The sequence below is a fragment of the Xyrauchen texanus genome, chromosome 26 (assembly GCF_025860055.1).
Source record: "Xyrauchen texanus isolate HMW12.3.18 chromosome 26, RBS_HiC_50CHRs, whole genome shotgun sequence".
In the NCBI taxonomy this organism is placed as follows: Eukaryota; Metazoa; Chordata; class Actinopteri; order Cypriniformes; family Catostomidae; genus Xyrauchen; species Xyrauchen texanus.
Window position 1 is genome coordinate 4211525 of NC_068301.1, and position 19077 is coordinate 4230601.

The window sequence follows — 19077 nt, forward strand, 5'->3', positions numbered from 1 at the left end:
TGATATGCAGTTGAAGAAAAAATGATTAGCCCCCTATGAAATATTTAGTTATTTTTAAGTGCTGTTTAATGGAGCAAAGATTTTTTTCAACATAGCATTTCTAAACATAATAGTTTATTTAGGCAACTTAGTGTTTATAATACAAATGGAAACAAAATTATAACCAAGAATAAAAAAAACGACAGGTCAAAATTATTAGCCCTCTGATGTTAATAGTCAATAGTGTATCCCTTATGCTTGATAACAGCCTTTAGTCGTTTGTTGTAGTTCTCAGCAAGTTTTAGGCATTTCTCGCAGCCCATTCGGGACTCTGATGTGGCTCGAGTCGCAGCCCATTCCTCTTTAGCAAATCTCTCAAGCTCCTCCAGATTTGTTGGTCTCCTGGCATAGACTCTAGTCTTCAGTGTGGCCCACCGATTTTCTATGGAATTCAAGTCTGGGCTTTGTGCAGGCCAGTCAAGGACATTCACTTTGCTCGTTTGGAGGTAGTTCTTCACCAGAAGTGAGGTATGCTTTGGGTCGTTATCATGCTGGAAAACGAAATGATTATGAGGTCTTTCAAAAGCTTCTCATAATCTTCCTTTTTCATGATTCCTTCGACCCTGATGAGATTCCCAGTTCCAGACGCACTGAAACTTCCCCACAGCATACTCCCACCACCATGTTTCACTGTGGGAACGGTGTTCTTTGGGTTGAGCGCCTCTCCCTTCTTTCTCCAAACATAGGCAACATCTCTATGGCCAAAAAACTCTAGTTTTGTCTCATCTGACCAAAGGACACGTTTCCAGGATGCATCATTTTTCTCTAGGTTGTCATTGGCAAACTTCAGTGTAGCTTGGAGGTGTCTCTTCTTCAGAAGTGGAGTTTTTCTTGGTCTGAAACCTCGCAGTCCTTTGCTGTGCAGGGCTCTAGTGACTGCCTTCGTTGAGACATCAATCCCAGACTTGGCTAAATCATTCACTAGTGTCTTGGCAGTTGTTCTTGGGTCTTTAGAAACCTCTCTCACCAGTTTTCTTTCCAAGGTGTTTGAAATATTTCGCTTCCTGCCTCTGCCAGTCTTGTTCTCCACTGCGTGGGTCTCTTCAAACTTCTTGACAATACTTCTCACGGCAGTTCTTGACACCTGAAAACGCTTTGATAAACATGTAGATCCTTCTCCTGCTTTGTGAGCCTTAACAATTATTTTTCTCAAGTCTAAACAAATTTATTTTGTCTTTGCCATGATGACAGTTTTATATTACTTCACTAGTTGATTTGCAAGATACTAATCCTCAGTTTGAAATGCAACTTAAAGGCTTGGGGGATTAATTAGGTTAATTAGGCAAGTCATTGGATAACAGTGATTGGTTCCGTAGCCAATCAAACAGATAGTTTCTTAAGGGGCTAATAATATTGACCTTAGAAGTAAAAAAAATAAATAATAATAATAATTTTTTTCCAGGCAAATTGAAATAAGGCTTTCTCCAGAGGAAAAATATAATAAGAAATACTGTGTTAAAATCCCCTTGGTCTGTTAAACATCACTTTTTTCATAGGGGGGCTAATAATTTTGTCTTCAACTGTATTTTCAGGAGGATTGATAACAGAACTTATGGTTGAAAAAAGCACTCTAGGTCTATGACAATTATAGGCAATAAAATCAGAGAAATATTTGACCTTGCTGCTTTCACAGATTTACATTTATGCATTTGGCAGATGCTTTTATCCAAAGTGACTTACAGAGCCCTTATTACAGGGACAATCCCCCCGGAGCAACCTGGAGTTAAGTGTCTTGCTCAAGGACACAATGGTGGTGGCTGTGGGGATCGAACCAGCGGCCTTCTGATTACCAGTTATGTGCTTTAGCCCACTACACCACCACCACTCTCCACCACTCAATTTCTGAAACTTTGATAGAGAGTGTGTTAGGATTTCATATGACCACTGAGTTTGTCCTTCTTCCATTTACATTCTGATCTTCTGCATAACTGCCTCAAAGAGTGGATATCATCATTTAACCAAGGGGCTGTTTTGGGTTTAGCGTGTTTCATCCTCGGGTGAGCAACAGAGTTCAAAATATTTGTACAGGCGGAGTTAAAAACATTAACATGCTCCTCAACACTTCGGCGAGATGAAGAAAAATCTAACTCTGAGGATTGTAGTGCCTCTTTATATGCAGCAGTAAAATCTCCATTTGAAGTAGAGCTAAATATGTGAGACCAGCGAACAGAAGAGTAGACTTTCACAGGTTGGTATGGAAGAGGGACAGAAAACAAGACCAGCAAAACTTAAGTCACATATTTCAATATCACGAATCGACAAACCATGAGACAAGACAAGGTCCAATTTATGCCCATGAATATGTGTAGAGCCTTTCACCAGTTGGTCGAAACCAAAAGAGTCAATAAGATTTTAAAAATATGTAGCCATAGGGTTCGTATTTTGGGACAATCGGGTGGGACTGTGGTGACTTGATGTGGTTACGTGGCAAGACATGGAAACATGGTGAAACAAGGTGTGGGGAATGGTCTGGTGAAAACATGGCGTGGAGACCTGTGAGGGGTGGAGCCATGAGAGGCTCGAGGAGAGGAGCCATGGAAGGTGGAGCCGTGAGAGGCTTGAGGGGTGCAACCATGGAGAACTGGATACCCAGAGAGTAGCCGAACATTCAAAGGGCCAGGGTGGAGCCGGAGGCAGGGAGGACCAAGGCAGCGCTGGACGCTCAGCGGAGCAAGACGGAGCCCTAGGGAAGGAGGTCCCCTGTGGAGCTAAAGGATGCGAGAGACGAGGCATAGCCAGAGGATCGGAGAGCCATGGTGGAGCCAGGTGACCGACAGACCAAGGAGGAGCTGGAGGGACGAGGGACCCCTGTAAATCCGACAGGCTGAAGGACTGCGGTGGAGCCATGAGAAAATAGATCCAAGGTGATGTCGAGGGATCGACAGGCCAAGGCAGAGTCCAGGGCTCGGAGGGTCTAGGTGGAGTCGGAGGTTCGTAAGTTCTCCGTGTCTGGGATTTCTCAGAGGTTGATGTTCGAGCCGGTGGCTTGGGGGGAACCGGCTGATCAGGAGACCATAGGACACCTCAGGAAATAAAAGCTTATCTGAACCATTAAAATCAATTAATTACAAACAAACTGAATGGAAATAGTTGCATGTGCTCATTCTTACACATGTCGTGAGTGCGTTTTTTGATTGACGCACACATGAAATCTGAATTTTTCTTGCCATATTAATACCCATACTGTAAACTGCACTCTTTGTAGATGGAATGATGTTCACTACAACCTTTTCTATAGGCTATTACTTTCAAACAAACCCACACAGGAAGTGGAAGAAAGCCATGTTGCAAGGTATCAGTAGCAAATGTATTGAGTTCTTTGCATCTTATAATACTTTGTCCTAATGTACTAAGCTGCTTTTCTTATATGTCATCTATTGATTATGGACTGTCTCATTTTGGACATCCTACTGCTTGTTGTGGAGCTGTCCATGGTGCTGCTGTTAAGTATGACGAGACTCATATCAGTGTGTATATTATGCCAGACGGGCTGGTTTGAGTATTTCCGTAACTGCTGATCTCCTGGGGGTTTCACACACAACAGTCTAGAGATTTTACTCAAAATGGTGCCAAAAACATCCAGTGAGTGGCAGTTCTGTAGACAGAAATGCCTTGTTGATGAAAGAGGTCAACGGTGAATGGCCAGACTGGTTTGAGCTGACAGAAAGGCTACGGTAACTCAGATAACCACTCTGTGCAATTGTGAGTCAGGTTTGTAGGCCTCCTTGCTCGCACATGCTGTTTCAGTTCTGCCCACAAAATCGGATTGATGTCAGAGCTTTGGGATGGCCACTCCAATACCTTGACTTTGTTGATCTTAAGCAATTTTGCCACAACTTTGGAGGTATGCTTGGGGTCACTGTCCATTTGGAAGACCCATTTGCGACTGATCTTCAACTTCCTGATGTCTTGAGATGTTGCTTCAATATATACGCATCAGTTTCCTTCCTCATGATGTCATTTATTTAGTGAAGTGCACCAGTTCCTCCTGTAGCAAAGCACCCCACAACATGATGCTGCCGCCCCCATGCTTCATGGTTGGGATGGTGTTCTTCGGCTTGCAAGCCTCACCCTTTTCCCTCCAAACATAATGATGGTCATTATGGCCAAACAGTTCAATCTTGTTTCATCAGACCAGAGGACATTTCTCCAAGATCTTTGTCCCCATGTGCACTTGCAAACTGTAGTCTGGATTTTTTTATGGCGGTTTTGGAGCAGTGGCTTCTTCCTTGCTGAGCAGCCTTTCAGGTTATGTCAATATATGACTCTTTTTACTGTGGATATAGATACTTGTCTACCCATATCCTCCAGCATCATCACAAGGTCCTTTGTTGTTCTGGGATTGATTTGCACTTTTCGCACCAAACTACATTCATCTCTAAGAGACAGAGTGAGTCGCCTCCCTGGGCGGTATGATGGCTGCATGGTCCCATGGTGTTTATACTTGCGTGCTATTGTTTGTACAGATGAACGTGGCACCTTCATGCATTTGGAAATTGCTCCCAAGGATGAACCAGACTTGTGGAGGCCCACCATTTTTTTCTGAGGTCTTGGCTGATTTCTTTTGATTGTTCCAAGATGTCAAGCAAAGAGGCACTGAGTTTGAAGGTAGGCCTTAAAATACATCCACAGGTACACCTCCAATCAGAAGCTAATTGTCTAAAGGCTTGACATAATTTACTGGCATTTTCCAAGCTGCTTAAAGGCACAGTTAACTTAATTTATGTAAACATCTGACCCACTGGAATTGTGATATAGTCAATTAAAAGTGAAACAATCGGTCTTTAAACAATTGCTGGACAATTACTCGTGTCATACACAAAGTAGATGTCCTAAACGACTTGCCAGAACAATATTGTTTGCTAATATGAAATCTGTGGAGTGGTCAAGTGAGTTTTAATGACTTCAACCAGTGTATGTAAACTTCTGACTTCAACTCAGAAAAAATAATCTAGATGGATCGATTAGATGAAAGGGTGGGAGAATAAGTTCTGATTTCATCATGCAGTGCATTCCAAATGGGTAAAAAAACCACAGCTTTTTATACTTGAGATATGACAGCAAAAATGTATTTATTTTAATATTTCAAACACTTATTAGGTTACAGGGAAACATCTTCAATCTGACAACCGATGACATTTAAAACCGTGTGTTTAATTTAGTTCCTTTCATAATTGTCAATGCAGGGAAATGAATATTTCTTTTCACAGATGTAGTTTTTCTTCATTGTGCAGGAGTTATCAAACCAAGCGTTTAGAACATGATTAGCTATACATGCACAGTTCTCTCCAGAAGCATCATCGACACTCCAGTTATCAGGTTCATTTTTGTTATCGTTCCTTCTGAGCCAAAACCTTCAGAAACAGAAACAGGCAGTTAATGGAAATTACATTTTGTCATTTGCGATATTTGGCAGTGAACAGTCACAGATTTTAAAAGACATGTGATTACTTATATATATATATATAAAAGATCCAAAATAATTTAATATTTCACAGATACTATGGTTTTAGATTAAGAGAGAAAGCACAACCCAGATCATGTACACAGAGTACTTACTCTACACCCGTTTCATTGAGAGTTTGGTTATTCACCCAAATCCAGTGTCCCTCAGTTTCCAGATCATTAAGACCAATCCAGTAATTCAGTAAATTTCTAGAGAACAGAAAATTCTAATAGAAAAAAAAATGACTCTTAATCACATTTATATACTGTACATAAAACATAAACTATCTCTCCACACTGAAGTGAGTGAGTGAGTGTGAGTGAGTGAGTGAGTGTGTGAGTGAGAGAGTGAATGAGAGAGTGAGTGTGAGAGTGAGTGAGTGTGAGAGTGAGTGAGTGTGTGAGTGAGAGAGTGAATGAGAGAGTGAGTGTGAGTGAGTGTGTGTGTGAGTGAGAGTGTGAATGTGAGAGTGAGTGAGTGTGTGTGAGTGAGAGAGAGTGAATGAGAGAGTGAGTGTGAGTGAGTGAGTGAGAGAGTGAATGAGAGAGTGAGTGTGAGTGAGTGTGAGTGTGTGAGTGTGAGTGTGAGAGAGTGTGAGAGTGTGTGAGTGAGAGAGTGAATGAGAGAGTGAGTGTGAGAGTGAATGAGAGAGTGAGTGTGAGAGTGAATGAGAGAGTGAGAGTGAGAGTGAATGAGAGAGTGAGAGTGAGTGTGAGTGAGTGAGTGAGTGAGTGAATGAGAGGGTGAGTGTGAGTGAGTGAGTGAGTGAGTGAGTGAGAGAGTGAATGAAAGAGTGAGTTTGAGTGAGTGTGAGAGTGAGCTTGAGTGAGTGTGTGAGTGAGAGAGTGAGTGTGAGAGTGAGTGTGAGAGTGAGTGTGTGAGTGTGAGAGTGAGTGTGTGAGTGTGAGAGTTAGTGTGTGAGTGTGAGAGTGAGCGTGAGTGTGAGAGTGAGTGAGTGCGAGAGTGAGCGTGAGAGAGAGAGTGTGTGTGTGTGTGTGTGTGTGAGTGAGTGAGAGTGAGTGAGTGAGAGAGAGTGTGTGTGTGTGTGTGCGAGAGTGAGTGAGAGTGAGTGTGAGTGAGTGTGAGTGAGTGAGTGAGTGAGTGAGTGAGTGAGTGTGAGAGTGAGTGAGTGAGTGTGTGAGTGTGAGAGTGAGTGTGAGAGTTAGTGTGAGAGTGAGTGTGAGTGTGAGAGTGAGTGTGAGAGTTAGTGTGAGATTGAGTGTGAGTTAGTGTGAGATTGAGTGTGAGAGTGAGTGTGTGAGTGTGAGAGTGAGTGTGAGAGTGAGTGTGAGTGTGAGTGTGTGAGTGTGAGAGTGAGTGTGAGTGAGTGTGAGTGAGTGTGAGTGAGTGTGAGAGTGAGTGTGTGAGTGTGAGAGTGAGTGTGAGAGTGAGTGTGAGAGTTGAGTGTGAGATTGAGTGTGAGAGTTGAGTGTGAGAGTTAGTGTGTGAGTGTGAGAGTGAGTGTGTGAGTGAGTGTGTGAGTGAGTGTGTGAGTGAGTGTGAGAGTGAGTGTGAGATTGAGTGTGAGATTGAGTGTGAGAGTTAGTGTGAGAGTTAGTGTGTGAGTGTGAGAGTGAGTGTGAGATTGTGTGTGAGTGTGAGTGAGTGTGTGAGTGTGAGTGTGTGTGTGAGTGAGTGAGTGAGTGTGAGAGTGAGTGTGAGAGTTAGTGTGAGATTGAGTGTGAGAGTGAGTGTGTGAGTGTGAGAGTGAGTGTGAGTGAGTGAGTGAGTTTGAGTGAGTGTGTGAGTGTGAGAGTTAGTGTGAGAGTTAGTGTGAGAGTGAGTGTGAGAGTTAGTGTGAGAGTTAGTGTGAGATTGAGTGTGAGAGTTAGTGTGAGAGTGAGTGTGTGAGTGTGAGAGTGAGTGTGAGTGAGTGAGTGAGTTTGAGTGAGTGTGAGAGTGAGTGTGTGAGTGTGAGTGTGTGAGTGAGTGTGAGAGTGTGAGTGAGTGAGTGAGTTTGAGTGAGTGTGTGAGTGTGAGAGTGAGTGTGAGAGTTAGTGTGAGATTGAGTGTGAGAGTTAGTGTGAGAGTGAGTGTGTGAGAGTGAGTGTGAGTGAGTGAGTGAGTGAGAGTTAGTGTGAGAGTTAGTGTGAGAGTGAGTGTGAGTGAGTGAGTTTGAGTGAGTGTGTGAGTGTGAGAGTGAGTGTGAGAGTTAGTGTGAGATTGAGTGTGAGATTGAGTGTGAGAGTTAGTGTGAGAGTGAGTGTGTGAGTGTGAGAGTGAGTGTGAGTGAGTGAGTGAGTTTGAGTGAGTGTGTGAGTGTGAGAGTGAGTGTGAGAGTTAGTGTGAGATTGAGTGTGAGAGTTAGTGTGAGAGTTAGTGTGTGAGTGTGAGTGTGTGAGTGAGTGTGAGTGAGTGTGAGATGAGTGGAGTGAGGTGAGTTTGAGGTGAGTGTGTGTGAGTGTGAGAGTGAGTGTGAGAGTTAGTGTGAGATTGAGTGTGAGAGTTAGTGTGAGAGTGAGTGTGTGAGAGTGAGTGTGAGTGAGTGAGTGAGTGAGTGAGAGTTAGTGTGAGAGTTAGTGTGAGAGTTAGTGTGAGAGTGAGTTTGAGTGAGTGTGAGATTGAGTGTGAGAGTGAGTGTGAGATTGAGTGTGAGAGTTAGTGTGAGAGTTAGTGTGTGAGTGTGAGAGTGAGTGTGAGTGTGTGAGTGTGAGTGTGTGAGTGTGAGTGAGTGAGTGAGTTTGTGTGAGTGTGAGAGTTAGTGTGAGATTGAGTGTGAGAGTTAGTGTGTGAGTGTGTGAGTGAGTGTGTGAGTGAGTGTGTGAGTGCGAGAGTGAGTGAGAGTGTGTGTGTGTGTGTGTGTGTGTGTGAGTGTGAGTGAGTGAGTGAGTGTGTGAGACAGAGAGAGAGAGAGTGTGTGTGTGTGTGTGTGTGTGAGTGAGTGAGAGAGTGTGTGTGTGTGTGAGAGTGAGTGTGAGTGAGTGAGTGAGTGAGTGAGTGTGTGAGTGAGTGAGTGAGTGAGTGTGTGAGACAGAGAGAGAGAGTGTGTGTGTGTGAGTGAGTGAGAGAGTGTGTGTGTGTGTGAGTGAGTGTGAGTGAGTGAGTGTGAGTGAGTGTGAGTGAGTGAGTGTGTGAGTGAGTGTGTGAGTGTGTGAGTGTGTGAGTGTGTGAGTGAGTGTGTGAGTGAGTGTGTGAGTGAGTGTGTGAGTGAGTGTGTGAGTGTGTGAGTGTGTGAGTGAGTGAGTTCATAAAAAAACGATTCAAAATGTTTTCAGGGTCGTCCAGTCACCTGCTCTGTTCTACTCTCTATTATGACCAGATGAGCTTGTGATGCAGCACATGAATCACGACTCTCAAACCACGTCTGCATTTCAGAAGAGAAGCTGTAGCACTTTCCATTATATGCTGTCCAGCCCTCCTCGCAGGTATTACAAGACCGAGGTGTCACTATGAATTCGGAAACAGAAAATTATGAAAATCATGTTTAAGCTTCTTTTTGCAATTAATTCGCAAAGCTCAGCTGCAGATATTCACAACTCCAGGGAGTTGTTCTTATGGACCTGTGCAAGAAGCAGAGATGTCAGAGGAAACTAACAAAAAATGGCACCACAGCTGCTAGATAAATGCCTAGTACTAAACAACAGCTTGAAATACAAAATACTCACCAGGGCTAGAGAAGAGTAGTTCTTTAATTCTCTGGTTCTGCAGCTGTCTTTCAGTGTCTGATATGCAAGACAATAGTATCAAATAGAGGGAATTGTTAGAATTGTCTGCTTTGTCTGCTTTTAATGCACATCATTAAGGAAACACTTCTTTCCCACTATTCAAATTTATTGGCTCACCCGTTGCATTCCTCTCTGAATCTGACTGTAGTTTTGAAACATTGTGCTGGTCAATGAGAGAGTCACACAAGCTGTGTTTACTGAAAACTAATTGACAAACAAATAGACACAATTAAGACATTTTTCATCATACTAACAGCAGCATCTTGTGTACAATGCTTTTTCTCTACTGTTTTGCACTTTTAGTGCAACCTGGAGTTAAGTGCCTTGCTCAAGGACACAATGGTGGTGGCTGTGGGGATTGAACCAGCAACCTTCTGATTAACAGTTGTATGCTTTAGCCCACTACGCCACCACCACTCTGTCATTCAGAGTGTCTGTTCAGTCATTCAACATAACTTTGTTTTCAATATTCAATCTTTCAATCATAACAGAAAATTGCCTTGAAATGAATGTGATGATGCTAATAAGACTTAAGCTACGTACTGTACTAACATGAGTTACACTTACAGTCCATCTTCAAAGCACATACACTTCCAAGAAAAAACACAACAGAGACCCCGAGAACAAGCAGGAGAAGTTTAATCCAATTTGAGAGAGTGACTCCTCTCTCTTGCACAACAGTGCATTTACCTGAGAGCAGAGATCCAATGTGATTATTTATGTATTTCCAGCATATTGAAGATTCATGAACTGCACTGAATATTAGTCTAACATTGACATGTTATATAGCTTGGAAGCGATCTCCCTTTTACATTTACACAAAGTAGCCTATAATACAGTGGCGGAGCTAGGGGGTGGCCATGGCCACCATGGACCGAAGACAATTGGCCATTGGCCACCCTACTCACTATTGATGTTTTAGTCATTTTTTTGGTCATTTTTTGGCACAGTTTAGTTCTTTAGAAGTGAAATCATCTCTGTACAAATGTACAAACTTAACATGTGCGCACATCAATGTCGCCAAACCGAACATTTCTGTGCCACCACAGACTTATCGCTTGCCCCTGCCTGGCCACCCCTTTGAAAAACTCCTGGCTCCGCCCCTGCTATTATGCAGACAGCAAATGTTGACACTGAGACAAAAATACATGTAGCTAAAAACCCCACAAAAGTTTACATTTATAAATAAAGATAGCGTAATATAAATAACTGATTGTATATTGCATAGTTGTAATATGCAGGACAATATATAATTAGACAAAGGCTGGAAATACTGTATAAAACTTGCTCATATACTGTATAGCCTATCTATAATTATTTAGTGAGACTGACCATAATGGGCAAGATCCATATCTAAAAGGTACTTATAAAGTTTATAGCAGAAAAGTCAAAAAGCTCCTGCTGCGGCATCACTAGAAATGACATATATACGATTGTGACATTTTTAAAATAAAAGGAAATAATATTTATTAACTTTTATAATGAGTTTGTGCCTTTTTCCTGAGAGTGTAATGAGCTTTTCAGCCTAACCGAACCACTAAAATAAAAAATTAATCAAAATTAACAATCAAAATTGCACATCCGCTCTTACCCATGCAAAGAAAGCATTTGTCATCTGAAGAAGGCATCACATTTTCATTGATTGCTGCCATTCTGTTGGCCTAACAGCCTCTAAGCACTGTGTAAATTTAAAAGTATTACGTTCAAATAGGAAATAAATGCATGCCAGTTGTTTTAAACAAACCCAGGCAGGATGTAATGATGCTGAAAACATGATAAAAAAAAGATATCACGTTTTATAATCTGATGACGCATTTATTAAATGATGCATGTGTGTGTGGTGGTTGTGTTGGAGTGCCTTTAAGTATAAAAACTATATATTTCAAAAAATTTAAATGTAAAGTAATATGGCATTCACAGAGGATTTTCAAGCATTTCCAATGCACTTACTCTCTTTTGACCAGCAAGTGGAAAAGCAAGTGAGGTGTTTTGCTGTCACTATAAATGTTCATTTTTGACACTTTGAGGTAATTTTGCCAAGTCACATTCAAACAGCTATCACAGACACGCTGCACAGTACCATCACTTAAATGTAAGACGTGGAGTTCAATTTTACATTGTAGCTTCCTTCGTTGTGAATTTAGTGTTAAAGGGACAGTTCACCCAAAAAAGTACATTCTCTCATCATTTACTCACCCTCATGCTAAGAATGACTTTCTTTCTTCTGCTGAACACAAACACATTTTCAGAAGAGTATTTCAGCTCTGTAGGTCTTTACAATGCAAGTGAATGGTGACCAGGCCTTTGAAGCTCCAAAAAGTATATAAAGGCAGCATGAAAGTTATCCACACGACTCCCGTGGTTTATTCCATGTTTTCTGAAGCGATCCAGTTGGTTTTCGGTGAGACCAAAACATAACTCCTTATTCACTGTACATCTTGCCATTGCAGTCTCTAGGAATGATCATGATCAAACTCAATTACTCTTCCTTATGGCTCTATAGGAAATGTAATCGAGTTGAAATCATGATAGCCAAGGAGACTGCTGTCAAGATGTACAGTGAAAAAGGAGTTATGTTTTGGTCTCACCGAAAACCAACTGGATTGCTTCAGAAAACATGGAATAAACCACTGGAGTCGTGTGGATTACTTTCATGCTGCCTTTATATGCTTTTTGGAGCTTCAAAGGCCTGGTCACCATTCACTTGCATTGTAAAGACCAACAGAGCTGAGATATTCTTCTAAAAATCTTCATTTGTGTTCAGCAGAAGAAAGAAAGTCATTCTTAGCATGAGGGTGAGTAAATGATGAGAGAATGTACTTTTTTTGGGTGAACTGTCCCTTTAAAATGTGTTGCTGACACAATTTTAAGTTCTGTATAATTATAATACAGGCAATAGTACATAATATAGATACTACAAGCTATATATATATATATATATATATATATATATATATATATATATATATATATATATATATATATATAAAGATAAAATGTGCTTAAAATGGTGAAAAAACAAAAACTTTCGCACAGTACATGTTTCCTCCCCACACCCATGATTTCTTAAAAGAAAACTGCAGATAAATGCCATTTCCCCACTTTATAAGCACATTTTATAGACCATCTTTAGATTCATGCATGCGGTAATGCTGGTCTGAGTGAGTTGACTGATTTAAAGTTATCTTCCCTCCATTGTGTAACTCCTGTCGCTCCATTTATTAACAACGGAGGGCACCAAACATCTACAAGAGAATAAACCCTGAACCAGGAATTCTGTGGGACATTGCTGAGGTAATTCAACTTTTTAAAACAACAGACAGCTTTTGAGCTCATTTTGTTTTGGGTTTTGTGGAAATACCATAAGAAATAATGAATATCATTCATCACATCATCTTTATGAGTATGAAATGATTTATATTCATAATATGTAACCAGAAATGTTCAGCAACATTCATTCATTTATCTTACATTTTTAAATACTTTATATAAAGTGCTGTTGCCCATCGGTAAGATTACGTCACTTTCACCATGTTTAACCAAACGTATCACTTGTTCTCTGGTGTGGTAACAAGTATCTGGCTCATGATCTCTATCTTCTCAGTTTCACTGAGTTGCATGGCAATAACAGGAGGGAAGCGTCACGCAGGTCAAAGTCGTTAACCTCAGGGCTGAAACACACACGAGGAGTGTGAGCCAACATGATATTTTCAACACCAAAGACACCAGAGGATCACATGCCAAAACACTCTGTCAACACACACACACACACACACACACACACACACACACACACACACACACACACACACACACACACACACACACACACACACACACACACACATGTTGGTGCAGCTATCCTTATGAGGACTCTCCATAGACATAATGATTTTTATTCTGTACAAACTATAGATTCTATACCCTAACCCTAACCCTACCCCTAAACCTAACCCTCACAAAAAACTTTCTGCATTTTTACATTTTCAATAAAACATTGTTTAGTATGATTTTTAAGCGATTTGAATTATGGGGACAATAGAAATGTCCTCATAAACCACATTTATAGCATAATACCCTTGTAATTACTAATTTGTAACCTAAAAAAATGTTCTCATAAACCACATAAACAAGCCCACACACACACACACACACACACACACACACACACTTCATATTATTTTCATCTTCTCCAGTGCTTCTCCATTATAAAATAACCTGCTTCTAAAACACTTTGAGTTATTTGAATCTTTTGATATTAAAGGAATGAAACAGGTCCAATAAAAGCTCAATCGACAACGATTTAAACAACTTTACAGCTCAAATAATACACACGTTTTAACAGAGGAGTTCAAGTGCTTTAATAAAATAATAAGTGTCACATTTCTGCCTTTAAACCCTCCAAAAATTGGTCCCATTGACTTGCATTGCAATTTTCTCACTGTAACCTCCATTTTTTTTTTTATAAGGAAAACAAGGGGCGAGCCTAAATCATTTTTTTGGTAGTCAACATTATGCCAGAAATGCTGTCGATTGAGCCTTCATTGTATTGAATATTGCTGAAATATTCCTTTAAAGGGGCTAAAACACAGCATTACATTGACATAGGGTACATTTTCGTTCTTTGAGCCTGATATCGTCACTATCGGGTGTTTTTTTTATTTCTGTTAATTTTGCCAGAAAACATAAAAACTGAATATGATGTGGCCATTGATTTCCATTTAAAGTATATTTATATCATACAGTAACAAAAATAAATAAATAAAAAATACTTATGGTAAAAAGTCTCCCATAGAAAAGAAAAATGGTTTCTCCTGTAGCAGCAATACGATTAAATATAGAGTGAATGGAGATGTCCCCCCCCGCCCCCCACCGCGACCCTAGTTATTGCAGACAAGAGTTTAGACTACACTGAGTTTAGATTTGACAAGATACCAAAGTATTCAATCAAAAGTCAAGAGATCTTAATATGAACTCATATATTTCCCTTTAAATTCTCCCAACACCAAATCATCTGAACTATGCCATCCACATTCATTCTATAGCTCTACCGTGTACTCTTACTCTTCATCAACAATTGCCTCATTTTTGTAATTCTTTTATATTTCACCTTTCGAAAGTTCAGTAGAAACATTACTGGAACTCATTAAGTCTCCCAGCCTCTTAGCAATACCATTTCCTTAGAAACTGGCATATCCACATTAGTGAGAAAGGATGTGTTTAATTGGTTTACTACAGGGTTCTTCCAAATCTCTGATGTGAATCCAGCTAAAGCTGAGAGAGGGATGGTTTGTTTTGAGGAGCTTTGGGGATTCCAGATCAGCGAGAAGAAAGTGTGTCGGCCTGATTGTCAAAGCCGCTTGTGTTTGTTTTTTCCTAAAGCTTAGCCATCAGGGTTGACCTTTAGCCTTTCACCCCTGCTCTCCAGCCTGTGCACCTCTGTGCACGCGTTAGGGAGATCGACTGTCAAACGGAACCTTCCGGAGCGGCCCACTTCCAGCAATTTTGCCAGTGGAAGTAGAGGATCAAATGCAGCATGTTCAATGGAAAGAAAACTAGATCAAACTAGATGTTCACATTCTCTGAAGGTGATGTGATTGATGCTCGCCCATGCAAAACTTGCTGCCACAGTGTTTGGGTGTTGCTACTGTACAGTATGTCATTGCTAAGGTGTTTTGTGTCATCTTTAGTACATTGCTAGGTTGCTAGGATGTTCTAGTTGGTTGCTAACTGGTCAAAGTCAGAAAAGCCCACCCCAAGTCTCTGTCCATAGATATTGGGTCCATACTTTAATGTAAGTCTGTGCTTTCATTTGAAAGAAAAGAAAAAGACAAACAACTCTAACCCTTAGTAAGAGCAATACATATACGGTGATCCTTGTCTACTGACACTACTAATTGAACAGAACTGTAGCACAAACATCACTTCCCTTTTACAAATGAAGAAGCATTCGATTTTTACGAGAAACTCTAGAAAATAAAAGCACACACAAACCAGTATTCGTAGAAAGAATAGAGAAGTTTATTAAAATGGTAAAATGCACGAGGAATGGGCCTTTTTCATGAATCATGATGAAGCCATTCTTATGTAAATTGTCCCATTCGAGAATAGTTTTATTGTATAATATCCTAGGTGTTTTTTCAAACAGTTCTCAATGTGGAACCGTGCCATTCCGTACGGATCCGGGCTCGCTGGCACAGTTACAGTTATTGGTTAGCTAATCATGCTGGGAAATCTGGGCTGGGAATGGTTTGTAATCAGGGCTGGATTGGTAATCTGGCATACCCGTGGCCAGTTACCATGTAAAATCCCGGGCCGATTTCTCTTCCCAGTCCAGCCCTGTTTGTAATCGAACCATAATGAACCCCGCTGAAGTGGAAATGCTACTGGAACCGTTACTCATTGTGCTCAGAACCATTCAGCACCTGGTGGAAAAGCACATATTGTTGCTGTGTCGGACTGGGCTAAAACTATCAAAGCAGTGTCCTGGTGAGTGCTGCAAAGCCATAGGGGAGTAATTCACTAAGACTGAATTGCGACTGGTAAAAGCGCTGGTTATTTGCACACGCTGTCAGCGCTGGTTTAGCACCCAATACACTTAAGGATTTATGCAGATCAGGCAACGCTGCAAATGTAATGGTAGCCAGCTGGTACGTAATAGCTGTGCAGTGTGTAAACTTCACTCTCCTGGCCTTAAGAGACACACCAACGACCGAGTCTAGAGGCATTTGCTTTTTAGCCTTCTTGCTAGGTTCCACTCCGATAATGGGGATCACCGGTTTGAAGTCAAGTCAAGTCAAGTCAAGTGGTTTTTATTGTCGTTTCAACCATATACAGTTAGTACAGTACACAGCAAAACGAGACAACGTTCCTCCAGGACCATGGTGCTACATAAAAACAACAAAGGACCAACACAGGACCACATGAGACAACACAACGAAATAAAATACCTATATAAACTACCTATATATACCTATATAATGTGCACGTGCAAACATGTGCAAAGTACGGGACAGTACAACAAATTTCTGACAATGAACAGGACAATAGACAGTGCAGCGCCGACCAGTACTCAGTAGTGCAAAAAGATGACTATGTTTCTAAAAATGTAAACATAACATACTATGAGATAGTGTTCTATGCACATAGCCGTTATTGAGGTAGCAGACAGTTATAAAGTGACAGTAATTAAAGTGCAACTCAGGACACGTGTGTGTGTGTGTGTGTGTGTGTGTGTGTGTGTGTGTGTGTGTGTGTGTGTGTGTCAAACCAGTCTCTGAGTATTTAGGAGTCTGATGGCTTGGGGGAAGAAGCTGTTACACAGTCTGGCCATGAGGGCCCGAATGCTTTGGTACCTCTTGCCAGACGGGAGGAGGGTAAAGAGTTTGTGTGAGGGGTGTGTGGGGTCGTCCACAATGCTGGTTGTTTTGCGGATACAGTGTTTTTTGTAAATCTCGCTTTGGGTCAGGTCGAGTAGGACTGGTGACAAAAATGCACCCATGAAATCGCTGCTGAATGCACTTTGCATGTGCAGTTCTGATCTTTGCTGGCCGAATCTTAGCGCTTTATAGAGTAGGATGCAGCAGACCACCATTATCACACTTCGGCAGGACTTAACCGCATGTGATTCAGACACCTGAAGCATCTCTTTAACATGCTGAAAGTGAGCTTCGCTACACTGCAAATATGGATATATTCAATGTTTAAACGCTCGTCTCCAACATGTCTTTGTTTGTAGTGTTTAGAATAAGTTAATTGGTCAAACATGAGCTTGTCCTGTCCTGAATTGCTTGCAGTCAGGGCAAACGAGGACCAAGGCAGACCCAAGACTAATGCCAGCGTTATGCCACATTAAAAAATGATCTGTTATCTTCAAAAGCTTGTCGCCTAGTGACTCACAACACGGTCGGGGAGCTCGCAGCTCTGCAGACATGCTGCATTCCAGGGCTCATTCCACAGAATACAATAACTTCCTGTAATTCTTCGAAGCCTGGCCGACGGAGCCAAGGCACTTCCTGTTGTCCTTGTTGTAGCACTTCCTGCGCGGCCAGCTCGATCAGGTTCTGCCTGTTGCTATGGCGAGGCGCAAACACCTCCAGTCATTCCATAGTGGACTGTTCGGTTTTGAAGCAAACATCGAATGACAAACATTGGCACTGAACCTAGAACAGTTTAAATAACATTTAACAGGTACAGTAGACCACTCTCAATTCATTAGTGTTTTAAAGCTTTGAATGTTAAAAACATCTAATCTTAAAATGCAGAGACAACTATTTATAAAACATTTGTAGGTTTATATCCCAAAAAGTATAAATAATGTAGCTCTGATCAAACATCTTGACCAGCCCAACATAGCAACATTGCATTAACCAATGGAGCTTGGAATAACTAGATGCTATTTGACGAGATGATGAGAGGTATTTATCTGCATATTGTGTTTGATTGGCAGCATTACGTGAAATGTACTGCAGAAAACAAAACAAAGGACAATCCTTCTTTTAAGCACACATTGTAAGTGGAGTTTACATTAAGTCTTCATTAAGTAATACTTTTTACATTATGTTTGTTAGGTAATAGTTTGTTCCCTATCTGTCACTCACTTGATGTTGTGTCGATGTAGTGACACTAGGGGTCACACTTGGGAGCCCCAAACACCTCTGATCTTTGAAAAAAGGCCAATGGGAATTGACGAGTGGAATTTGCATGCCACTCCCCTGGACATATGGGTATAAAAGGAGCTGGCTCGCAACCCCTCATTCAGATTTTTTCTTCAGAGCCGAGCGGTGTTGAGCAGCGAGTTCCACTGCCGTTCCATTCACCTCACAACGAGACGCGTATGCTGTTGCATATATGCTGCATTTCAGCGGCATTCTCCCCCTAAATGCAGAGTGTGCCCCTAGGTGCTTCGACAGCTGAAAGAGTATATATTCTTGCAGAAAAGAGTACATTTTCTTCTAAAAGAGTGCACATTGACAGAGAGTGTCTGTTTAAAGATGCGTTTCCGTCTGTGTGTAGTTCCTGGATGTGGTCGCTATCTCTCCGCCTCCGCCAGAGATTCCTCAGGTGGATAAGGTGGTTGCGGTGCACTTGTGCAATTTTGTGTCCAACCTTAGTGTTAGTGGGTATTCAAAACTTATGAAGCACTTTATGCTGTTAGTCAAGGTTTCATCATGTTTTGTTTTTCATGATAATTTTCCATCCTTGGAAAATTGTTTTTGCTTTCTTGGATGATTGACAAACTTTTGTGTACTAGCATAATTCATTCATTCAGTCGTCATTGTGGGTAACACTTTATAATAATGGTCCATCATTAATAGGTAATTATGCAGGAATTAATGAATAGTACTACATTAACACTTTAGTTACTACTACTACTAATAGTAATAATTCCTTACATTTATATAGCGCTTTTCTAGGCACTCAAAGCGCTTTACATAGCATATGGATGATGCGACAGCAGCCATAGTGCACCAGAACACCCACCACACACCAGCTATTGGTGGGGAGGAGAGAGTAGAGTGATGTAGCCAATTCAGGGATGGAGATTAATACAAGGCCATGATAGATAGGGGCCAATGGGTGGACTTTTTAATGACCACAGAGAGTCAGGACCTCGGTTTAACATCTAATCCGAAGGACGGTGCCTTTTTACAGTATAGTGTCCCCGTCAATATACTGGGGCATTAGGACCCATTAGGATGAGCACCCCCTGCTGGCCTCCCTAATACCACTTCCAGCAGCAACCTTGGTTTTCCCCAGGAGGCCTCCCATCCAGGTACTGGCCAGGCTCAACCCTGCTTAGGTTTAGTGGGCAACCAGGCAAGAGCTGCAGGGTGATATGGCTGCCAGTAATAGTGCTATTAACTAATATGGAAATATGATTAACAAATCAGTAAGTAATAGCGAACTGATGACTGAGGTAGTTCA

The 19077-nt window shown here is 41.3% G+C and overlaps 1 protein-coding gene across 1 annotated transcript; it reads right to left on the reverse strand.

Annotated features, from left to right (window-relative positions):
• Positions 1-5106: 5106 nt before the first annotated feature.
• On the reverse strand, positions 5107-15220 carry LOC127619451 (CD209 antigen-like protein C). The gene is made up of 7 exons (XM_052092308.1): positions 15119-15220; positions 9486-9521; positions 9268-9313; positions 9091-9147; positions 8715-8872; positions 5599-5711; positions 5107-5393 (listed from the first exon to the last, which is right to left on the reverse strand). Exons 1-7 carry the CDS (start codon positions 15218-15220, stop codon positions 5198-5200), a joined length of 708 nt encoding a protein of 235 aa, XP_051948268.1. The 3' UTR covers positions 5107-5197.
• Between the last annotated feature and the right edge of the window lie 3857 nt (positions 15221-19077).

Coding starts and splice junctions, on each gene's coding strand:
- LOC127619451 (XM_052092308.1), bottom strand. CDS start 15,220: ATGATTCATGAAAAAGGCCCATTCCTCGTGCATTTTACCATTTTAATA. Junction 9,314..9,485: donor CCACAGCCACCACCATTGTG/TCCTTGAGCAAG, acceptor CTCATTGACCAG/CACAATGTTTCAAAACTACA. Junction 8,873..9,090: donor ACTACTCTTCTCTAGCCCTG/GTGAGTATTTTG, acceptor CCGAATTCATAG/TGACACCTCGGTCTTGTAAT.